At 40.9% G+C, this 19,146-nt stretch overlaps 1 protein-coding gene across 1 annotated transcript in view; it reads left to right on the top strand.

Annotated features, from left to right (window-relative positions):
* Positions 1-3,490: 3,490 nt before the first annotated feature.
* The window catches only part of rnf17 (ring finger protein 17), an 83,325-nt gene continuing 67,669 nt past the window's right edge, over positions 3,491-19,146 (top strand). The window contains exons 1-7 of the mRNA XM_078403208.1: positions 3,491-3,552; positions 6,508-6,572; positions 7,822-7,893; positions 9,595-9,695; positions 15,230-15,398; positions 16,639-16,712; positions 17,377-17,448. Coding sequence (XP_078259334.1) covers positions 3,504-3,552; positions 6,508-6,572; positions 7,822-7,893; positions 9,595-9,695; positions 15,230-15,398; positions 16,639-16,712; positions 17,377-17,448 — 602 coding nt within the window. The 5' untranslated portion in view covers positions 3,491-3,503. The remainder of the gene's footprint in view (positions 3,553-6,507; positions 6,573-7,821; positions 7,894-9,594; positions 9,696-15,229; positions 15,399-16,638; positions 16,713-17,376; positions 17,449-19,146) is intronic.

Genomic DNA, 19,146 nt, shown 5'->3' with positions numbered 1-19,146 from the left:
ATCCCCTCTCATCCATCGAAATTCCAGGGCATACAAGCCTAGTCGCTCCAGTATTTCAACATACGACAGTCCCGCCATTCCGGGAATTAACCTAGTGAACCTACGCTGCACGCCCTCAATAGCAAGAATGTCCTTCCTCAAATTTGGAGACCAAAACTGCACACAGTACTCCAGATGCGGTCTCACCAGGGCCCTGTACAACTGCGGTAGGACCTCTTTGCTCCTATACTCAACTCCTCTTGTTATAAACGCCAACATGCCATTAGCTTTCTTCACTGCCTGCTGTACATGCATGCTAACTTTAAGTGACTGATGAACAAGGACACCCAGATATCTTTGAACTTCCCCATTTCCTAACTTGACACCATTCAGATAATAATCTGCCTTCCTATTCTTACCACCAAAGTGGATAACCTCACATTTATCCACATTAAACTGCATCTGCCATGCATCTGCCCACTCACACAACCTGTCCAAGTCACCCTGCAACTTCATAGCATCCTCCTCACTGTTCACACTGCCACCCAGCTTTGTGTCATCCGCAAATTTGCTAATGTGACTTTTAATCCCTTCATCTAAGTCATTAATGTGTATTGTAAATAGCTGCAGTTCCAGCACCGAGCCTTGCGGTACCCCACTAGTCACTGCCTGCCATTCTGAAAGGGTCTCGTTAATCCCTACTCTTTGTTTCCTATCTGCCAACCAATTTTTTATCCATTTCAGAACCCTACCCCCAATACCATGTGCTCTAATCTTGCCCACTAATCTCCTATGTGGGACCTTATCAAAGGTTTTCTGAAAGTCCAGGTACACATCCACTGGCTCTTCCTTGTCCATTTTCCTAGTTAAATCCTCAAAAAATTCCAGATTAGTCAAGCATGATTAAGGGGTAGGCCATTTAGAACAAAGATGAGGGAAAACTTTTTAACTCAGAGAGTTGTAACTCTGTGGAATTTCCTGCCTCAGAAGGCAGTGGAGGCCAATTCTCTGGATGCTTTCAAGAGAGAGCTAGATAGAGCTCTTAATGATAGCGGAGTCAGGGGGTATGGAGAGAGGGCAGGAATGGGATACTGATTGTGAATGATCAGCCATGATCACATTGAATGGTGGTGCTGGCTCGAAGGGCCAAATGGCCTACTCCTGCACCTATTATCTATTGTCCTCCATCTTCCCTAGACACAAGACCCAGCACCAATGTTTAGAAATAAACTTGCGCTCCCTTGATGCTCTACCTCTAAATTAGTTTATATCAGACCAGATTACAGTGATAAAATGAATCCAATACAGTAAACTGATGATAAGGTTGGATATCTACTGAGAGAGCATGTCATACCAGAGTGAGACTGGTCAGTCTGCAACCAAAAGCATTGCAAAACAGATAAATTAATCATTCCATATTGATTTAAGATCAGCACCTATAAATAGATTTCGAGGCAAGACAGCAGAAATGACAAACTGTGTATTGAGAAACTTAGTAAATATGACAGAACACATGAAATTTCTATTGCTCACTTTGAACAAATGGTCATGTTCTTCAAAGCCAATAACTTAGTGGAAGTCACAGGTGAAGATTCCAAAGAACAAAATGCAGCGTTCCATCAGCAAAAGACATTTATGTTTTTGTTGGAAGTGGCCTTGGACATATGGAGTGCAGTCAATATACTGTTTGGCAAAGTGGTCAATAAATTAAAGTCAAACTACAACCAAGCAGCATCTGAAATATTTCTTATTTAGAAACTTGGTACACATAATTAGATAGCCATTTGCTGATCCCAATGTGAATTTGAGAGCTACCAAATCATTGCAATTTCAGGACCTTCTTGGATTGTGTTTTGAGTGACAGATTAACGTGTGGATTAGTTGATGAATAGATACAGCTCTGACTTTACAAGAGTCCAGACATTATATTCAAAAGGGTGAGTAGCATTACCCATGTTATAAAAATGGCATTAAATAACATTGAAGAATTTTCATCTGCTCAAGACCCAGATATGAGAGTATCATACAATGTTATAGGGGTAGTAAATGTGGAGACAACTGAATCATCATCAATGTGCTAGTAACATGCAAGTCACCTGGAACCACAAGACAGGAAAAGCATTTATGATATGATTGTAGAAGGTGAAAGCCTATGTATGCTCTGTAGAAACTACATAGCTTTGATTGACCATTCACAGCAATTCATTGCTAGAATTACATTAAATGTTTCCAAAAATCAGACAGAAAACAGCAAACACCTAGTTATTGCCTCTGCATGTATAGTTTACGGGGCTATAAATATACAGGGTAAAACCAAAGCATTATAGTAAACTAGACCAAGTGGACCCATTGAGCCCAAACCTCTCCTGCATTGGTATAGCACCCTCTCCTCCCCCTCCCCTTCTTCCTCCCCCTCCCCTTCTTCCTCCCCCTCCCCTCCCCCTCTTCCTCCCCTGCCCTCCCCCCACTCCATGCCCCCCTCCCTCTCTCCTTCCCACTCCCTCCCTAGGAGACAGATTTACACTTTAAAATGTGAATAACTTAAAAAATATAACACCGATTTCAATGAAACTTCTTCCATTAGCACCAAAGGGACGATGGTGAGTAAGGTGGGCCTAAAATTGTCACGCTATTGTGTACCGTTTTGGCTGTAGTTCAGGTACAAACAAACGAGAGTTTTAGTATATAGATTGATGGACATGGAATCGTACCAGTTAGTACATAATGATGTCAGAGGAGATTGCAGTAAGTTTAACTTCACTATAAAGGTAAATTAGCACCTCTCTGAAACTGATATTGATGTTGCAGCAATGGAGCCAGACTATTTGGGTAGGAACTGGATTATGACATTTGCTGCCAGTATATTTCGTTTGAATTCTATTGTCAGTGGAATGGAAGACAGGAAGCAGATAAATAGGTCTCCTCGTGTAGGCAGCAACTGCAGATGCTGGTTTATATCGAAGATGACACAAAATGCAAGGATTACTCAGCGGGTCAGACAGCTTCCCTGGAGAAAATAAATGGGCGACGTTTCGGGACGGTCTGAAGAAGGGTCTCGGCTCGAAACGTCATCCATTCCTTTTCTCCAGTGATGCTGCCTGTCCCGTTGAGTTACTCCATCATTTTGTGTCTATCTTGGATAGGTCTCTTTTCTTTCCATAAACACGTGTTGCTTTGATGCTCCAAGTGAGTTTTTTCCACATTCACATGAACCCAACTCCAATATATTATAAAGAGTAATTAAGCGGGATCTCTGGAGGACATGGTGAAAGGCGACGTTTCGGGTCGGGACGCACATTCCAAAGATGTTGCCTGACCCGCTGCTGAGTTGCTCCAGCACTTTGTGACTTTTTTTTTTGTAGACCAGCATCTGCAGTCCCAATAAATTACACCTGGGTTAACAAAAAAGCTACCTGAGATTTACCACAGAAACGGCGGCACGGGAGGCGAGGCCGGTGGAGACGACACGCCTGGCGCGCTAGCACGAACGGGCGGGAAGCCGGCGTCACGTGGCCGCTGTCAAAATGGCGGAGGAAGGGTCGGCGAGCAGCGAGGAACCCTCGCAGCCCCTCGGTATGTAGCGCAGAATGGGCTGTTTGTTTAAAATGTGCTGTTTTTTTTAGAATTCTCCTGCCAAAGGAGTATGAAGACAGAGCTGCCAGGCCCGAGCGTTGACCGGATGGGTTGGGGGTGGGCGTCAGTGGATTAATGGTTGCAACCTCTTGTAAGCCTTCAGCTAAAGCCCCGAATTTAACCACATTATACAACTGGTTTCATCACTTGGTTGTTCAGATTAAATGTTTTTCAATTGTAAGTGCGGCACACAGTGGTAGAGCCGCTGTATCACAGCGCCAGGTCTGAGCCTGAACTTGGGTGTTGTCCGTGTGGTGTTTGCAGGTTCTCCCGGTGGTCGCGTGGGTTTCCTCCCACATCCCAAAGACGTGTGGATTTGCAGGTTAATTGACCTCCGTAAATTGCCGCTGATATGTAGAAGTGTTTGAGATTACACAAGACGAGAGTGAACGGGTGATCGATGGTCGGCATGCTGATGGGCCTGTTTCCATGTTGTATCCCCAAATTAAACTAACAACGTGGACGGTTTACAGCATGATTTGTTTCTGGATACGTTGATTGACAGAATAACAAATAAAATATAATCATAGGGAAGCTTCATTGGTTAAAAGCAGTAATAAAAAGTAAAATGACACAAGTGCTTGGAAAATAAAAGAAACTAAACGTCTGCTTCGGGCATATAACGTTTGAGGTAAAGAAAGAACTTGCATGTCATCTCGCTTCCGATGGTCTGTCGGCCGTAATTGCCCGACTCGGCTACAACGCTACGCTGAAGTAGGACAAATCTGATCGTTTGACTACCCGCCGATCGGTCGTGTTGAAAATCCTGTTCCATGGAGTCCCAATTAAATGCGAAACACAACAATGTGCTTTGCATCGAAGATAGACACAAAAAGCAGGAGTAACAGTGAGACAGGCAGCATCTCTGGAGAGAAGGGATGGGTGACGTTTCAGGTCGAGACCCTTCTTCCAACACAGTGTGCTTTGCATGTCATCCAGTAACGCTTCTGCATCTCACCCACACAAGGTCGCCAAATTATGTAATTACCCCATTGAAGCTGAGATATCAAAAAATCAATTTGGCCTGCCTAAATTACCTCTGGAGGGAAAACCTATGTGTTCATGTTGGTCTTTCGCTGCTGATGGCTAATCATTTTTGTCATCTGTGGTCCTATTCAACTATTTTGCTGCAACAGGACATACTAGCAGCTTTTTAATGGCTAAACCCATCATCGACCTTTATAGCAATTCCCCTAGGATGTGGTTGTGTGCATCCTTTACTAGTCAAGGATTTGGAGGAGACATATGGACAAATTCCCTTGGCCATTAACTTTGTAAAAATTAATTGAGCATGCATACACACACAAAACTGCTGTGAATATTGAACATATCAAGTAGCATCTTTGGAAAAAAAAAGTTAATCTATTAGGTCAGACGCTTCATCTGATGAGGAGTCTGGCCTGCGTTAACCATACTGACTGATATAGGATTATTCTCAGCATTTTCTTTTTTTATTACAGATTTCTAGCATTTGCTTTTCAATAAGACAGACACCTACCAGTAGAAGTGCTTCATATAGCTTTATATCAGCTGCAAATCATCAAAAATGCAGTGAACAATAACATCAAGCAGATCAAGAATTCTGTTTGACAATCCTGTCAGTTCTCGTCCATTCTGCTGTTAAGATCAGGCTGATGAGCTTGTTAGAATTGTTTTCCTGCTAGATCCCATAAATAAGTTAATTCAAATGGAGGAACAAAAGGCTCTTGTCCTGACCGTCTCTACCTTCTAATTACCATTTTGAGCTTCCTATCATTTTGTGCAACCATACTCTCCCATTTAGTTATGTAATTTTGACAAATTTAACCTATTTGTCATTGAGATATTTATGAAAGTTGACATCCAGTTGCCATGGCAGTTAGTGAAAGAAAATTTGCCCAGCGGTAGGGCGGAGAAAGAATTTCTTTACAGAACATTGATAATTTTTACAAATTTCCCTACTTCACAGAGATAAACCATATTTTCTCGAATCTTGACCGAGACATTACCTATTCCTTTTCTCCAGAGATGCTGCCTACCCCGCTGAGTTACCCCAGTTTTTTGTGTCTATCTTCGGTTTAACCATATTTTCAAGACTGAAATGGGTGGATTTGAAGGGAATGCAAGGTTATGGGGATTGTGTAGGAAAGTGGAACAAATGATGGCATTGGCCTAGATGGCTGAGCAGAATTGAGCACAATCATTTTTTGTGTTATATTAATATTTAATTGCTGTGCTGTCAGCTTCAAATTATTTGATCAAGGGAAACAACGTGGTTCAAAGAGCAGCTACACTGCTTGAAAAACGATTAAAGTTTACATCAGATGTATTTGGGCCAATGATCAACCTGACAAAAGAGGAGCACACTTGTGCCAATTAAAAAAATAGAAACAATTCCTGTTTCTTTTAAATCTCAAAGAATAACAAAAGTCAATGTTTGAGCACTCTAATAATGTCTATTGATCTTGAATGAGGAAGCAACCAACACTGTGTGTGTTTATGCCTGTCTGTGTGTCTGTACCCCCAAAGCATTGACACTGGCCATGGTCTTGGGAAATTCCACCCCTTCTCCCTATTATTTTTGTGCAACTTTCTTTGTCAAGTGATGGATTGCCACTTCTTCATGAGTGCAATCCAACACTAAAAAAATGAGTGATTTGAATAAAATTTAAATGTTTTTTGTTGTTGATCTAAATTAGTATTTTTTTGTTGTCTGAATGTAGCGCTGCTGAAAGTCTCTTGTGTCGCACGTGATAATGACCATTAATGAATGAAAATGAAAAACAAAGGTTCAATGGGTCATAGACGAACATTAACAGTTCCTCTTTCCACTGATGCTGCATGACAACTTTTTCAACATTTTTAATATATTTCTAATTACTATCAGACGTGCTTAAGAATATTTTTAAATTTTAGAACGGAAATTACACCAGAAATGCATGTGCATAACCGAGGAATTGAGTGCTATCTGCTTTGAACAGGTAAAATATCTATCGCTGAATATATTCTTTAATTGACTGTATTAATAGCAGCAGTTCAGTGGTATTGTTTACACTAAACACAGTGCTAGAGTAACTTGCGGGTCAGGCATCTTCTCTGGAGAACATGGATATGTGAATTTTCAGGTTGGGACCCTTTTTCAGACTGCTTGTAGTAGGGGGAGGAAGCTGGGAGAGAGGTAGGGTGTAACAAAGCCAAGCAAAGTGATAGGTGGATACAGGTGTGGGGGGGGGGGGTTGATTGCTGATGGGTGGAAAAAGGCCAAAGATGAAAAGGAAACAAAAGACCGATAAGGAGGTGTGAAATGAAAAGGCCAGAGGAAGGGATGTAGGGAGAAGTGGAAAGAGGGCTTGGATAATGTACCAGCTTTTATATTTTGCCCCTAACCTATGAAGGTAAGCATGCCAAATACCTTCATCGCACTATCTACATGCCTTATCACTGTTAGGGAAATAGGGATTTGAACCCTGTTCATCAGCATTCCTTTGCACCTTCCCATTTACTGTATATGTCCTAACCCTATTTGACTTCCATAAGTATTTCACCTTACACTTGCCGAGATTAATTTCTATCTGCCGGTACTCTGCACAACTTTCCATTTATGTTTTGCTGTTGCCTGGGACAATCTTCTTCACTATCCCAAAACCACATTATTGTAACATTCTCATATTTAACAATCATTCTTCCTACATTCTTCACAGCCAAATCATTAATATGTATCACAACAACAAAAGTCTCAGTACTGATGCCTGTGGTACCCCAGTAGTCACATGCTTACAATAAGAAAAGCAAAGTTCCACCAACACCCTCTAGCTTCTTTCACCAAGGAAATTTTGGATCCAACAACTCTGCTCAAGTCCACAAGATATCGTAGAGCTGCGGATGCAGCCCAGTGCATTATACAGACCAGCCTCCTTCCTTCCCCACCACTCCCATCGACTCAATTTGTACCACGCTGCCTCAAGGGAGAATTTTATTTTTGTCATGAACCATTTTCACCCATTCATTCCCTCTACTCTCTCCCGTTAGGCAGAAGAAAAAAGCTTGAAAGGACCTACTACAAATTCTGGAACAGCTCATTCCACGCTGTTATTAGTCCTCCCATAAACTAGGATGTAGTTTCAATCTTTTGGTCTAGATGGCATTTGTAAACTTGTGGTATATTGTTAATTTAACTTGAAGATTGATTACTCTTTCAATATAAATTTAATTCAGAAATTTCCTTCTCAGGAAAACGATGCAATTAATGAGGGACTTTGTAAAATGTTATGTGAACGAGATCAGTTTAATAACTTAGTTCAGGTAAGTTGTTGTTTTAAATATTATCACCATTGTAAATTATATATTTGTCTCAAGGAATAAATACCATGTCATTCATCAGTAGAGAGAATGTATATTTCATTATTGGACAAAAAAGTTTTGCGATTACTTAAAAATTCAATTCCTAGATAGTTGTTCGACAATTATACTGCAGACTGTTACATCATTTGGTTTATCCACTTGTTTTTACCAAGAGAACAAGAGATTTCATTATCCTGGTCAAAACAAGGGCATCTTGTTACAATAGATGAGAAGCATTGATAGTGTGGACTATGAAATGATTTTCCTCGTAATGGAGAGGTCCAAAACCAGCGAGCGTAGGTCTAAAGGAGGAATAAGAAGATTACTGGGTATTTGAGAAATTTCTAGTTTATCCAAAGGGTGGTTGCAGTCTGGAATGAACTGTCTGAGAAGGTGGCAGAATCAGGTATACTCAAAATATTTTTAAAGACTCTCGAGTAGACAAAGAAAGGCAAATAAAGCTTATGAGCAAGTGCTGGCAATTAAAATTAGTATAGATGGGTAATTAATTGTTGGTATGGACATGGTAGGCTGAAGTGCCTTTTTCTGTGCTGTGAGACTCTGGTACGCACATCGCAGAGGATCTCACCTGGTCTACCTACCAACACCATCACCACAGTAAAGAAGGCACAGCAGAGACTCCACTTCCTGAGGATCCTCAGGAAAACCAACCTGCAGGAGAAGCTCATGTTGTCCTTCTATCGCTGCTCCATCGAGAGTGTGCTGGCATACTGTATAACCACATGGTATGCCAGCTGCTCAGAAAAGGACAGGAAGGCCCTTCAGAGGGTCATCACGACGGCCCAGAAAATCATCGGCTGCTCACTGCCCTCCCTGGAGCACCTGTTCAGCCTACGCTGCCTCAGTAGAGCAGGCAAAATAATAAAAGATCCATCCCACCCCGGCCACCGTCTGTTTGTTCATCTGCCCTCTGGTCGACGTTTCAGGTCGATAAAATCCCGAACAAACAGACTTAAGAACAGTTTTTACCCCAGGGCCATACGAGAACTGAACACTACCTTTGCACTAGGCAACACTAAAAAATCTTTGTACTTAACATAATTGTATTTAATTGTATTTATGTATTTATTTGTTTTTGCATTTATTGCATATATGTTTGTACGCACCGTCAGGATTGGCTATTTTTTAATTTCGTTGTACTCGTTGCAATGACAATAAATGAATATTATTATTATTATTATTATTATTATTATTATTAAATGGCTTCCCTCAGATTCCACCATGGTCTTAATATTTTCCATCCATTCAATCTTCTCTGCGTCATGTCCACGCTTGTAAAGCTTGTCCATTACTAGATGACAGAAGATCTCTGCTAAATGCATTTAAATCTTCCACTGGGTTAGTAATTAAGTGAATATAAAAATAATGTTAGCAGTATGATCTTGTCTTGGATTGCATGCAATTGTGATGTTGCAGCCTAAATGAGTGATTATAGTACTTGCATTTGCCATTCCTTGACTAATCAATGAGCTATTTATATAAAATTCTATGAGTAATGCCAAATGTTTTTAATGTATAAAAACATAAAATCTTTTGACACCAGGTGGAATTTGTACGTGGTCTGAATTTTTGTTCCCTTCTGTGACTCATCAATTGCTTTATTTGCTTTGTAGTTTGAAATCATTCTTTTGTTTTACACAGAGGGTGGAAGGAATTGGCTTTTCAATTGAAAAAGAACGTAATGGAATTAGAAATGAAATGCATAAAGAATTTGAAAAAATTAACCAGTCTGTTAAGAACAGGTAATATCCATGCAATAACTGTGCATCAGTTTCTTGAAATTCATTAAAATTAATAGCTTTAATTACGAGTGTAGCTTTAATTACTGGATTTTTTTGATGCTCTATGTATTTAATTGTAAACTTTAAAGATTACATTTACAAATTATACCTTTTAATTAAAATGCAAGAGTACTGCTAGGGATTACCTACTTGACTTAATGTATCAACTCAAGGCCAGGACTCTTATTTTGTGTATTTAACTTTTTATATGGCACATTGTGTTTTGGATTTCCAAAAGTAATTTGACAATGTCTGATTGTTTCACCTTATCCACCCTGCTAGTGACTATAAAACTCAATAGAAAAGTTAGATCCTATTTTTAAATTGTTCAAAAAACTTACAATTAGATGATCAAGTCACTTTTTATGTCCTTAAAGCAGTCCAAAATGTATCAATAGACAATAGGTGCAGGAGCAGGCCATTCGGCCCTTCGAGCCAGCACCACCATTCAATGTGATCATGGCTGATCATTCTCAATCCGTACCCCGTTCCTGCCTTCTCCCTATACCCCCTGACTCCGCTATCCTTAAGAGCTCTATCTAGCTCTCTCTTGAATGCATTCAGAGAATTGGCCTCCACTGCCTTCTGAGGCAGAGAATTCCACAGATTTACAACTCTCTGACTGAAAAAGCTTTTCCTCATCTCTGTTCTAAATGGCCTACCCCTTATTCTTAAACTGTGGCCCCTGGTTCTGGACTCCCCCAACATTGGGAACATGTTTCCTGCCTCTAACGTGTCCCACCCTTTGATAATCTTATATGTTTCTATAAGATCCCCTCTCATCCTAAATTCCAGTGTATACAAGCCTAGTCGCTCCAGTCTTTCAACATATGACAGTCCCGCCATTCCGGGAATTAACCTAGTAAACCTACGTTTACTACGCCCTCAATAGCAAGAATATCCTTCCTCAAATTTGGAGACCAAAACTGCACACATTACTCCAGGTGCGGTCTCTGCGGCCCTGTGCAACTGCAAAAGGACCTCTTTGCTCCTATACTCAACTCCTCTTGTCATGAAGGCCAACATTACATTGGCTTTCTTCACTGCCTGCTGTACCTGCATGCTTCCTTTCAGTGACTGATGCACTAGGACACCTAGTTGTAAGTCTCCTTTTCCTAACTTGACACCATTCAGATAATAATCTGCCTTCCTATTCTTACCACCAAAGTGGATAACCTCACACTTATCCACATTAAACTGCATCTGCCCACTCACACAACCTGTCCAAGTCACCCTGCAACCTCATAGCATCTTCCTCACAGTTCACACTACCAACCAGCTTTGTATCATCTGCAAATTTGCTAATGGTACTTTTAATCCCTTCATCCAAGTCATTAATGTATATTGTAAATAGCTGCGGTCCCAGCACCGAGCCTTGCGGTACCCCACTAGTCACTGCCTGCCATTCTGAAAGGGACCCATTTATCCCCACTCTTTGCTTTCTGTCTGCCAACCAATTTTCTATCCATGTCAGTACCCTACCCCCAATACCATGTGCTCTAATTTTGCCCACTAATCTCCTATGTGGGACGTTGTCGAAGGCTTTCTGAAAGTCAAAGTACACCACATCCACCGGCTCTACCCTGTCAATTTTCCTAGTTACATCCTCAAAAAATTCCAGAAGATTAGTCAAGCATTATTTCCCCTTCGTAAATCCATGCTGACTCGGAACGATCCTGTTACTGCTATCCAAATGCTCCGCAATTTCGTCTTTTATAATTGACTCCAGCATCTTCCCCACCACTGATGTCAGACTAACTGGTCTATAATTTCCCGTTTTCTCTCTCCCTCCTTTCTTAAAAAGTGGGATAACATTAGCTACTCTCCAATCCACAGGAACTGATCCTGAATCTATAGAACATTGGAAAATGATTACCAATGCGTCCACAATTTCTAGAGCCACCTCCTTAAGTACCCTGGGATGCAGACCATCAGGCCCTGGGGATTTATCAGCCTTCAGTCTCATCAGTCTACCCAACACCATTTCTTGCCTAATGTGGATTTCCTTCAGTTCCTCCGTCACCCTAGGATATCTGGCCACCAGAACATCTGGGAGATTGTTTGTATCTTCCTTAGTGAAGACAGATCCAAAGTACCGGTTCAACTCGTCTGCCATTTCCTTGTTCCCCATAATAAATTCCCCTGCTTCTGTCTTCAAGGGACCCACATTTGCCTTGACTATTTTTTTCCACTTCACATACCTAAAAAAGCTTTTACTATCCTCCTTTATATTATTGGCTAGTTTACCCTCGTACCTCATCTTTTCTCCCCATATTGATTTTTTAGTTATCTTCTGTTGCTCTTTAAAAGAGTCCCAATCCTCTGGCTTCCCACTCTTCTTTGCTATGTTATACTTCATCTCTTTTATTTTTATGCTGTCCTTGACTTCCCTTGTCAGGCGCAGGTGCCTCTTACTCCCCTTAGAATCTTTCCTCCTCTTTGGGATAAATTGATCCTGCAACTTCTGCATTATTCCCAGGAATACCTGCCATTGCTGTTCCACCATCTTCCCTGCTAGGGCCTCCTTCCAGTCAAATCTGGCCAGCTCCTGCCTCATGCCTTTGCTATACTGTAATATCGACACTTCCGATTTTCCCTTCTCCCTCTCAATTTGTAGAGTAAAACATCATATTGTGATCACTGCATCCTAATGGCTCTTTTACCTTGAGTCCCCTTATCAGATCAGGTTTATTACACAACACTAAATCCAGAATTGCCTTCTCCCTGGTAGGCCCCAGTACAAGTTGTTCTAAGAATCCATCTCGGAGACACTCCACAAACTCTCTTTCCTGGGGTCCATTACCAACCTGATTTTCCCAGTTTTCCCAGCCAATTTTAGCTCTTGATTCAACTTTCACCCTATGTCGAGGCTACTGTTTGGGGGCCTGTAGATAACTCCCATTAGGGTATTTTTACCCTTACAATTCCTCATTTCTATCCATACTGATTCTACATCTCCTGATTCTATGTCACCCCTTGCAAGGGAATGAATATCATTCCTTACCAACAGAGCGACCCCACCCCCTCTGCCCACCTGTCTGTCTTTTCTATACGTTGTGTACCCATGAATATTCAGTTCCCAACCCATGTCCTCTTGTAGTCATGTCTCTGTGATTCCCACAACATCATACTTGCCAATGTCTAACTGAGCCTTTCTCTTTATCACTTTCTCTCTCCTTATCACTTTCTCTCTCCTTCATAATACATTTTCACCCGATATGCCGGTATTTTCTGATGTTTGCTCTAAACCCTTCTGACTGTAGCTTTATGTCACTACCTTGCACTACCACCTGTACTTTATCCTCAACGTTCTAAATTTCCTTTCTGAACACTTTCCATACTCCCTATATATTTAAAGTGCTATCTTATGAGTGGAGTAGATAGGCTAGGTAGTCTTTTTCCCAGGTAGAAATCTCAAATACTAACTTTGTAAGAGGAGGCAAGTTTCTGAGGCAAGTTTTTTTTTTACACAGTTGCTACTGTATTATGAAGTTGGGTGCCTGGAACGCGCTGCCAGGGGAAGTAGTGGAAACAGATGTGGTAGAATAATTTAAGATACATTTAGATAGACACAGGAAAAGGCAGGGATTGGAGGGATATAGACTACGTGTAGGCAGATTTGCAATTTATATTGGGATCATGAATGCCACAGACATGGTGGGCTGAAGAATCTGTCCCTGTACTGTTCAGTTTATTTTTATTAGTTTAGAGATACAGCGCAGAAACAGGCCCTTCGGCCCACCGTGCCTGCGCCGACCAACCGACGGGGAGAATGTACAAACTCCGTACAGACAAGCACCCATTGTCAGGATCGAACCCGGGTCTGTGATGCAGTAAGGCAGCAACTCCACCACTGCTCCACCCTGTCACCGTTCCGTATACTATAAATCTTCAATAACTTCAGACTGCCTATAATGTGATCCCTGACTCATTTAGCAGAAATCCTTCCACTTGAGTTGGAACATTTTGATTGAAATCCCACTCCAGGGATATGAATACATCATCTCAGCTTATATAAGCATTGCAGTATGGAGGAAATACTTCATTACCAATAGCCTTATCTGTTGAATGAATAAGTAAACTCCGGTTCCCCTCTGATTTTTTCTGTTGGATGGGTAAGATTCTCTGCTGGTTCAGACCAGAGACCTGTGTTGTTAGTATTCTGTTACACAAAAAGCTTCCCACGATGAAAAAGATAATTGGGTGTTAGCTCATTGATAGTTGTGGGCTTTTCTCCCTCTATTCTCTCAATATATATGACAGTGCAACCAGACATTGCTCCAACCCTATCTTTAAATTCGGAACAATAGCATTATATTTGGGGGAATAACGGGTAACAAAGAGTCAGAGAGCAGATTAGTAGGTGATCTGATTGAATGGTGCCAGATGATATGATATGAGAATCTTGTTATCAAAGTTAGTAAGACCAAGGAGCTATTTGTTGACTCCAGGAAGAAATACCTGAGATTCCATGAGCCTGTCATCATTGATTGGAAGACTGAAGAGAGTCAACTGCTTCAAGTTTCTGAGTGCGCATATCTCTGAAGATCTGTCCTGTGCCCAGTATATTGATGTAATCCCAAAGAAAGCTCAACAATACCTATATCTCCGTAGAAAGTAGAGAGCATACTGACTGGCTGCCTCACGCAAATGCCCACGAAAGGAGGAAAGTGGTAGACGTTACCTCCCCATCATCAAAAGGATCTACAGGAAGTGCTGTCTCAAAAAGGCAGCTAATATCATCAGACCTGCGCTGCCCTGGTCATGCTCTCATCACGCTACTACCATTGGGAAGAAGGTACTGGAGCCTGAGAACTGTGACCTCCAGGTTCAAGAATAACTACCTCCTTGCAACCATTAGGCTCTTGAACCACACTGCACACCCCAAACCACAACCCTTCCTCAACAACAATCTAGGGCTTTGTTTTAGTTTCACTATGTACTTGAGTTTATGTACTGTAATGATTGGGGTATCTGATCATTAATTTATTGATTATGGTATATTTATTTTGTGTGTAATTGCATTAATGCAAAGCTGCAGCAAGTAAGAATTTCACTATTCCTGATGCATATGACAATTAAACACTTGACTTGATCTCTACATCAACCAATGAGTTCCTGACTCCTAGTCTTGAATGGAAAAGAAGTTTCTAAATTCCCCTCTAATCCTTGTTTACTTTAAATCAATATCCTCAGATTTTTGACTCATTAAAGGATATGGTCTTTTCTGCTGAGGTTCACTTGTAATTTTATTTTCCACAATATTAGTCGTATTATCTGCTCATGCATCAAACTTAAGTTGGAAAATACTTTTTTTCACACACATTCCATGAGTGAATTTTATTTGCATTGCAAATATTTGGGTAGTAATTTGAATTCTGTAAGAACAAATTTCCGTAACCCCAATGACCAAAACACGGGTCATCTGTACTGAAAAAACAAAAATCGTTTGTGACATAACTAATTTAGATTTTTATTGTCTTTCCATTTTATAGGAAGGATATGTTGATAAAAGAACTAGAATTCATAGTTCAACAATACCTTATTGTAACTGGTAAAGTCCAGAAGATACTTGAGGAGAAAACTAATGCTTTAGACTCCGCTGTGCAAGATGAAGTGGAGCCCAAACATGAAAGTCTCTCAACATATTGTAATAAACAGCAGGTACACTTTTATTCTACCAAGGCATGTTGTGGAAGAAATTAATTTAGAGGGAAATTAAATGAAAATTAAAAGTCGAGACTTCGCAGCTTTGATTCAAGAGACTTTTTAGCATGATATCATGGAGAGATGGCGGCAGTTAACTGCTCACCAGTTCTTTGACTTCACGGCAGAATTAACCGACAGTTATACTGTTCAGTAAACAACTTTTGTTTTTTGTTAGATACAACTATACGAAAATATACTATCTACCACATGGGTACCAATTATTTCATTAGTCATAACATACTTTTTATTTATGTTAATCTTATTCAGCAACAGATGCTTAATACAAGTCAAACGTAATACAAGGGCATCTTGACATTATTCTATCTCAGCTTTTAAACAGACTGTGCCACCGTCCCCTTTCCGAGCCAATCATAAGCCACCCATTTACTGCAACATTTCTATGCTACTAGCGGTAGGGGGCACGGGTGGTCAACTGTAACTTCCCACAGAGGAAAACAAGCTTCCTTATCTCTGTCTACTGTTTCATGTTTACATTTACCTTCCACCCTTCAACACATTCTCAGACAAGAGGGAATACGTCTAAATCTTACTTTGCCGATTCCCACAAACTTCTTCTGCACCTGGTCAACGAGAGATGCCAATTGCCGCATGCACACACCCTTTCGTTACTTTCTTCAATTCCGATCAAAATTAAGTAAGAAAGGATTTTAATATTTTCTTCCTCACATGTAGCTGCATTATTTTCAAATCTTCAACTGAAATATTTTATTGAGCATGTATGATAAGACTATTAACTTCTCGATGCTGCTGCATTTGGTTTATATGGATACCTACTAACTACAGTTCTAGTCATTGCCTTGAACACTGAGTATACTCTATTCTACTTTATTTTTTTAATTTGTTGCTGGAGTGATTCTGTTTGATTTCTTGAAGAAATATGTTCTTAAGTAAATGATTTACTTTTCAAAGATTCAGTCTAAATTTGTTCCAGTCAAAAGTAGTTTTGCAGCTAGGGAAAACAAGTGAAAAGTCATGGTTATTGGGATTAATTGTGGAACATGCCCTTCATCAATTTTATCAGAGAAGGTTAATTTCAATTATGAGCTGTTATTTAGATTTTATAAGACTTCATTTGTCATGGAAGCATACATGTCCAAAATATCACATTTTTCTGTGTACAAGTTCTAATTGACCTGTGGATTTCTAGCATTTTTGTTCTTGTTTTTAACTTCAGATTATTGAAAACTTGAAAAACCTAGATCAAGCAAAACATATGGTCGAAATGCTAGAATCTAGAATTGATATTGGGTAAGTAATTTACACTTAATTTTTCGATTCGTGGGAAATGTGCAATTTTTCGGAATTAGTTTTTTTTCATCAATTATGTGCAGTTGTCACCGGTGGGATATCAGCGTAGTCGTTATTGAAGAATGGCAACCTAAATCTTACGGTTTCCCTGTCATAGAGGCTTCAGAGCATTCTGCAGACTGTAGTGTAAACTCCCGCCTTGATTAGCTCTTCTGGTTCTAAATACTGAAATTAGATTGTCATCCTGATTCTGGTGATGCCCTTGCCTCTGGCTTTCCAGGTAGACCAGAAAGTAAAATTGATTGCTTTCTTCAAATTACATATATTCTTATAGAATATGCTGATTTTTTTTTACTATTATAAAAAATGGACTAATTGCATGTTAGATTAAAACACTAACTTAACTCAATATATTGTTGTTCAACTTGATTCATTTCATGACTAGCAAGGGGAAAGGTGATATTGGCTTGCCTGTTAATGCTCTACATGTATACACATGCATGTGTACTTTTATGGAAGAGGTTACTACTCAAATGTTGAAATGCGCCCAAATACTTGTCTGAGGTTGCTCCTCAGGAGAGGGAAAGCTCATCGGAGGCAAGCGCTGGGAAGCGAGCAAAATAATTGTTTCAGATCTCTCTTAATTTTTCTATTTTTGTTTCAGGTTTCAAATCCAACCAGGACCTTTAATAATGACCCTTGAAAACTTAGGAAAAATTGAATTAGGAACAAAAAAGTAAGATGCTGTTCACTGATTTGTGTATGTATTTGTATATTTCTTATTGTAAGCAATGATCCTAAAGTTAATGTAGCCCATTTGGAATTATCCATTGCAGCATAGTAAGTGATGTAGAATTTCTCATTATTGATACTTTTCCCCTTTCCATGACATGTGTTGGGTTCCAAAAGAATTTTTACTTGTTCAGCACCTTTTTGTAGATTGCAGCCAGTAAGTCAAGGCAAAACAACAAGAGTTGTGATGACGGCTTTCTGGGGTTTTAGTCCAGGGTAAGATATACACAACGTGTTTTGATCAACTATTGGTGTTTGTGGATTTCCGAAGGATAAATATTAGAGCTTTAGAGAGCAGCACAGTGGCGCAAGCGCTAGAGACCCGGGTTGGATCCTGACTACGAGTGCTTGACCACGGATTTTATACGTTCTCCCTGTGACCACGTGGGTTTTCTCTGGGTGCTCCAGTTTCCTCCCACACTCCAAGGACGTTCAGGTTTGTAGATTAATTGGCTTCGGTAAAAAATTGTAAATTGTTCCTAGTGTGCAGGATAGTGTACGGAGTGATTGCTGGTCAGCGTGGACTCGGTGGGCCGAAAGGCCTGTTTCCGAGCGGTATGTCTAAAGTAAAGTCTAAAGTCTTTGAGGAAAATGCCCTTCATCAATTTTATCAGAGAAAGTTAATTTCAATTATGAGCTGTTATTTAGATTTTAAAAGACTTCATTTGTCATGGAAGCATACATGTCCATACATGGGGGGGGTGAGGACAAGGGGATCTCTATCCTTGTTACGAATGGGGAGAGGGGGAGCAAGAGCGGAGCTGCGGGATATAGAGGAGACCCTAGTGAGAGCCTCATCTGTAATGGAAGAGGGGAACTCCCGTTTCCTAAAGAATGAGGACATCTCTGATGCCCTAGTATGAAACACCTCATCCTGGGCGCAGATGCGGCATAGACGGAGGAATTGGGAGTAGGGGATAGTTTTTACAGGAAACGGTGGGAAGAAGTGTAGTCGAGATAGCTATGGGAGTCAGTGGGTTTGTAGTTGATGTCGGTTACTCTGCTCTTGCTCCCCCTCTCCCCATTCGTAACAAGGATAGAGTCCCCCTTGTCCTCACCTTTCACCCCATCAGCCGTCGCATACAACAAATTATCCTCCAACTTTTCCGCCACCTCCAATGGGATCCCACTACTGGCCACATCTTCCCATCTGCACCCCTTTCTGCTTTCCGCAGAGGCTGTTCCCTCCGTAACTCCCTGGTCCACTCATCCTTTCCCACCCAAACCACCCCCTCCCCAGGTGCTTCCCCTGCATCCGCAGGAGATGCAACACCTGTCCCTTTACCTCCCCCCTCGACTCCATCCAAGGACCCAAACAGTCATTCCAGGTAAGGCAGAGGTTCATCTGCACCTCCTCCAAACTCATCTATTGTATCCGATGTTTCAGATGTCAACCTCTACATCGGCGAGACCAAGTGCAGGCTCGGCGATCATTTCGCTCAACACCTCCGCTCAGTCCGCCTTAACCAACCTGATCTCCCGGTTGCTCAGCACTTCAACTCCCCCTTCCGTTCCCAATCTGTCCTGGGCCTCCTCCATTGTCATAGTGAGGCCCAGCGCAAATTGGAGGAACAGCATCTCATATTTCGCTTGGGCAGTTTACATCCCAGCAGTATGAACATTGACTTGTCTAACTTCAGAT

Source organism: Rhinoraja longicauda, chromosome 7 (genome assembly GCF_053455715.1).
Source record: "Rhinoraja longicauda isolate Sanriku21f chromosome 7, sRhiLon1.1, whole genome shotgun sequence".
NCBI lineage: Eukaryota > Metazoa > Chordata > Chondrichthyes > Rajiformes > Arhynchobatidae > Rhinoraja > Rhinoraja longicauda.
The sequence above is the reverse complement of the archived record's forward strand: the minus strand, read 5'-3'. Positions and strand labels throughout refer to the sequence as shown.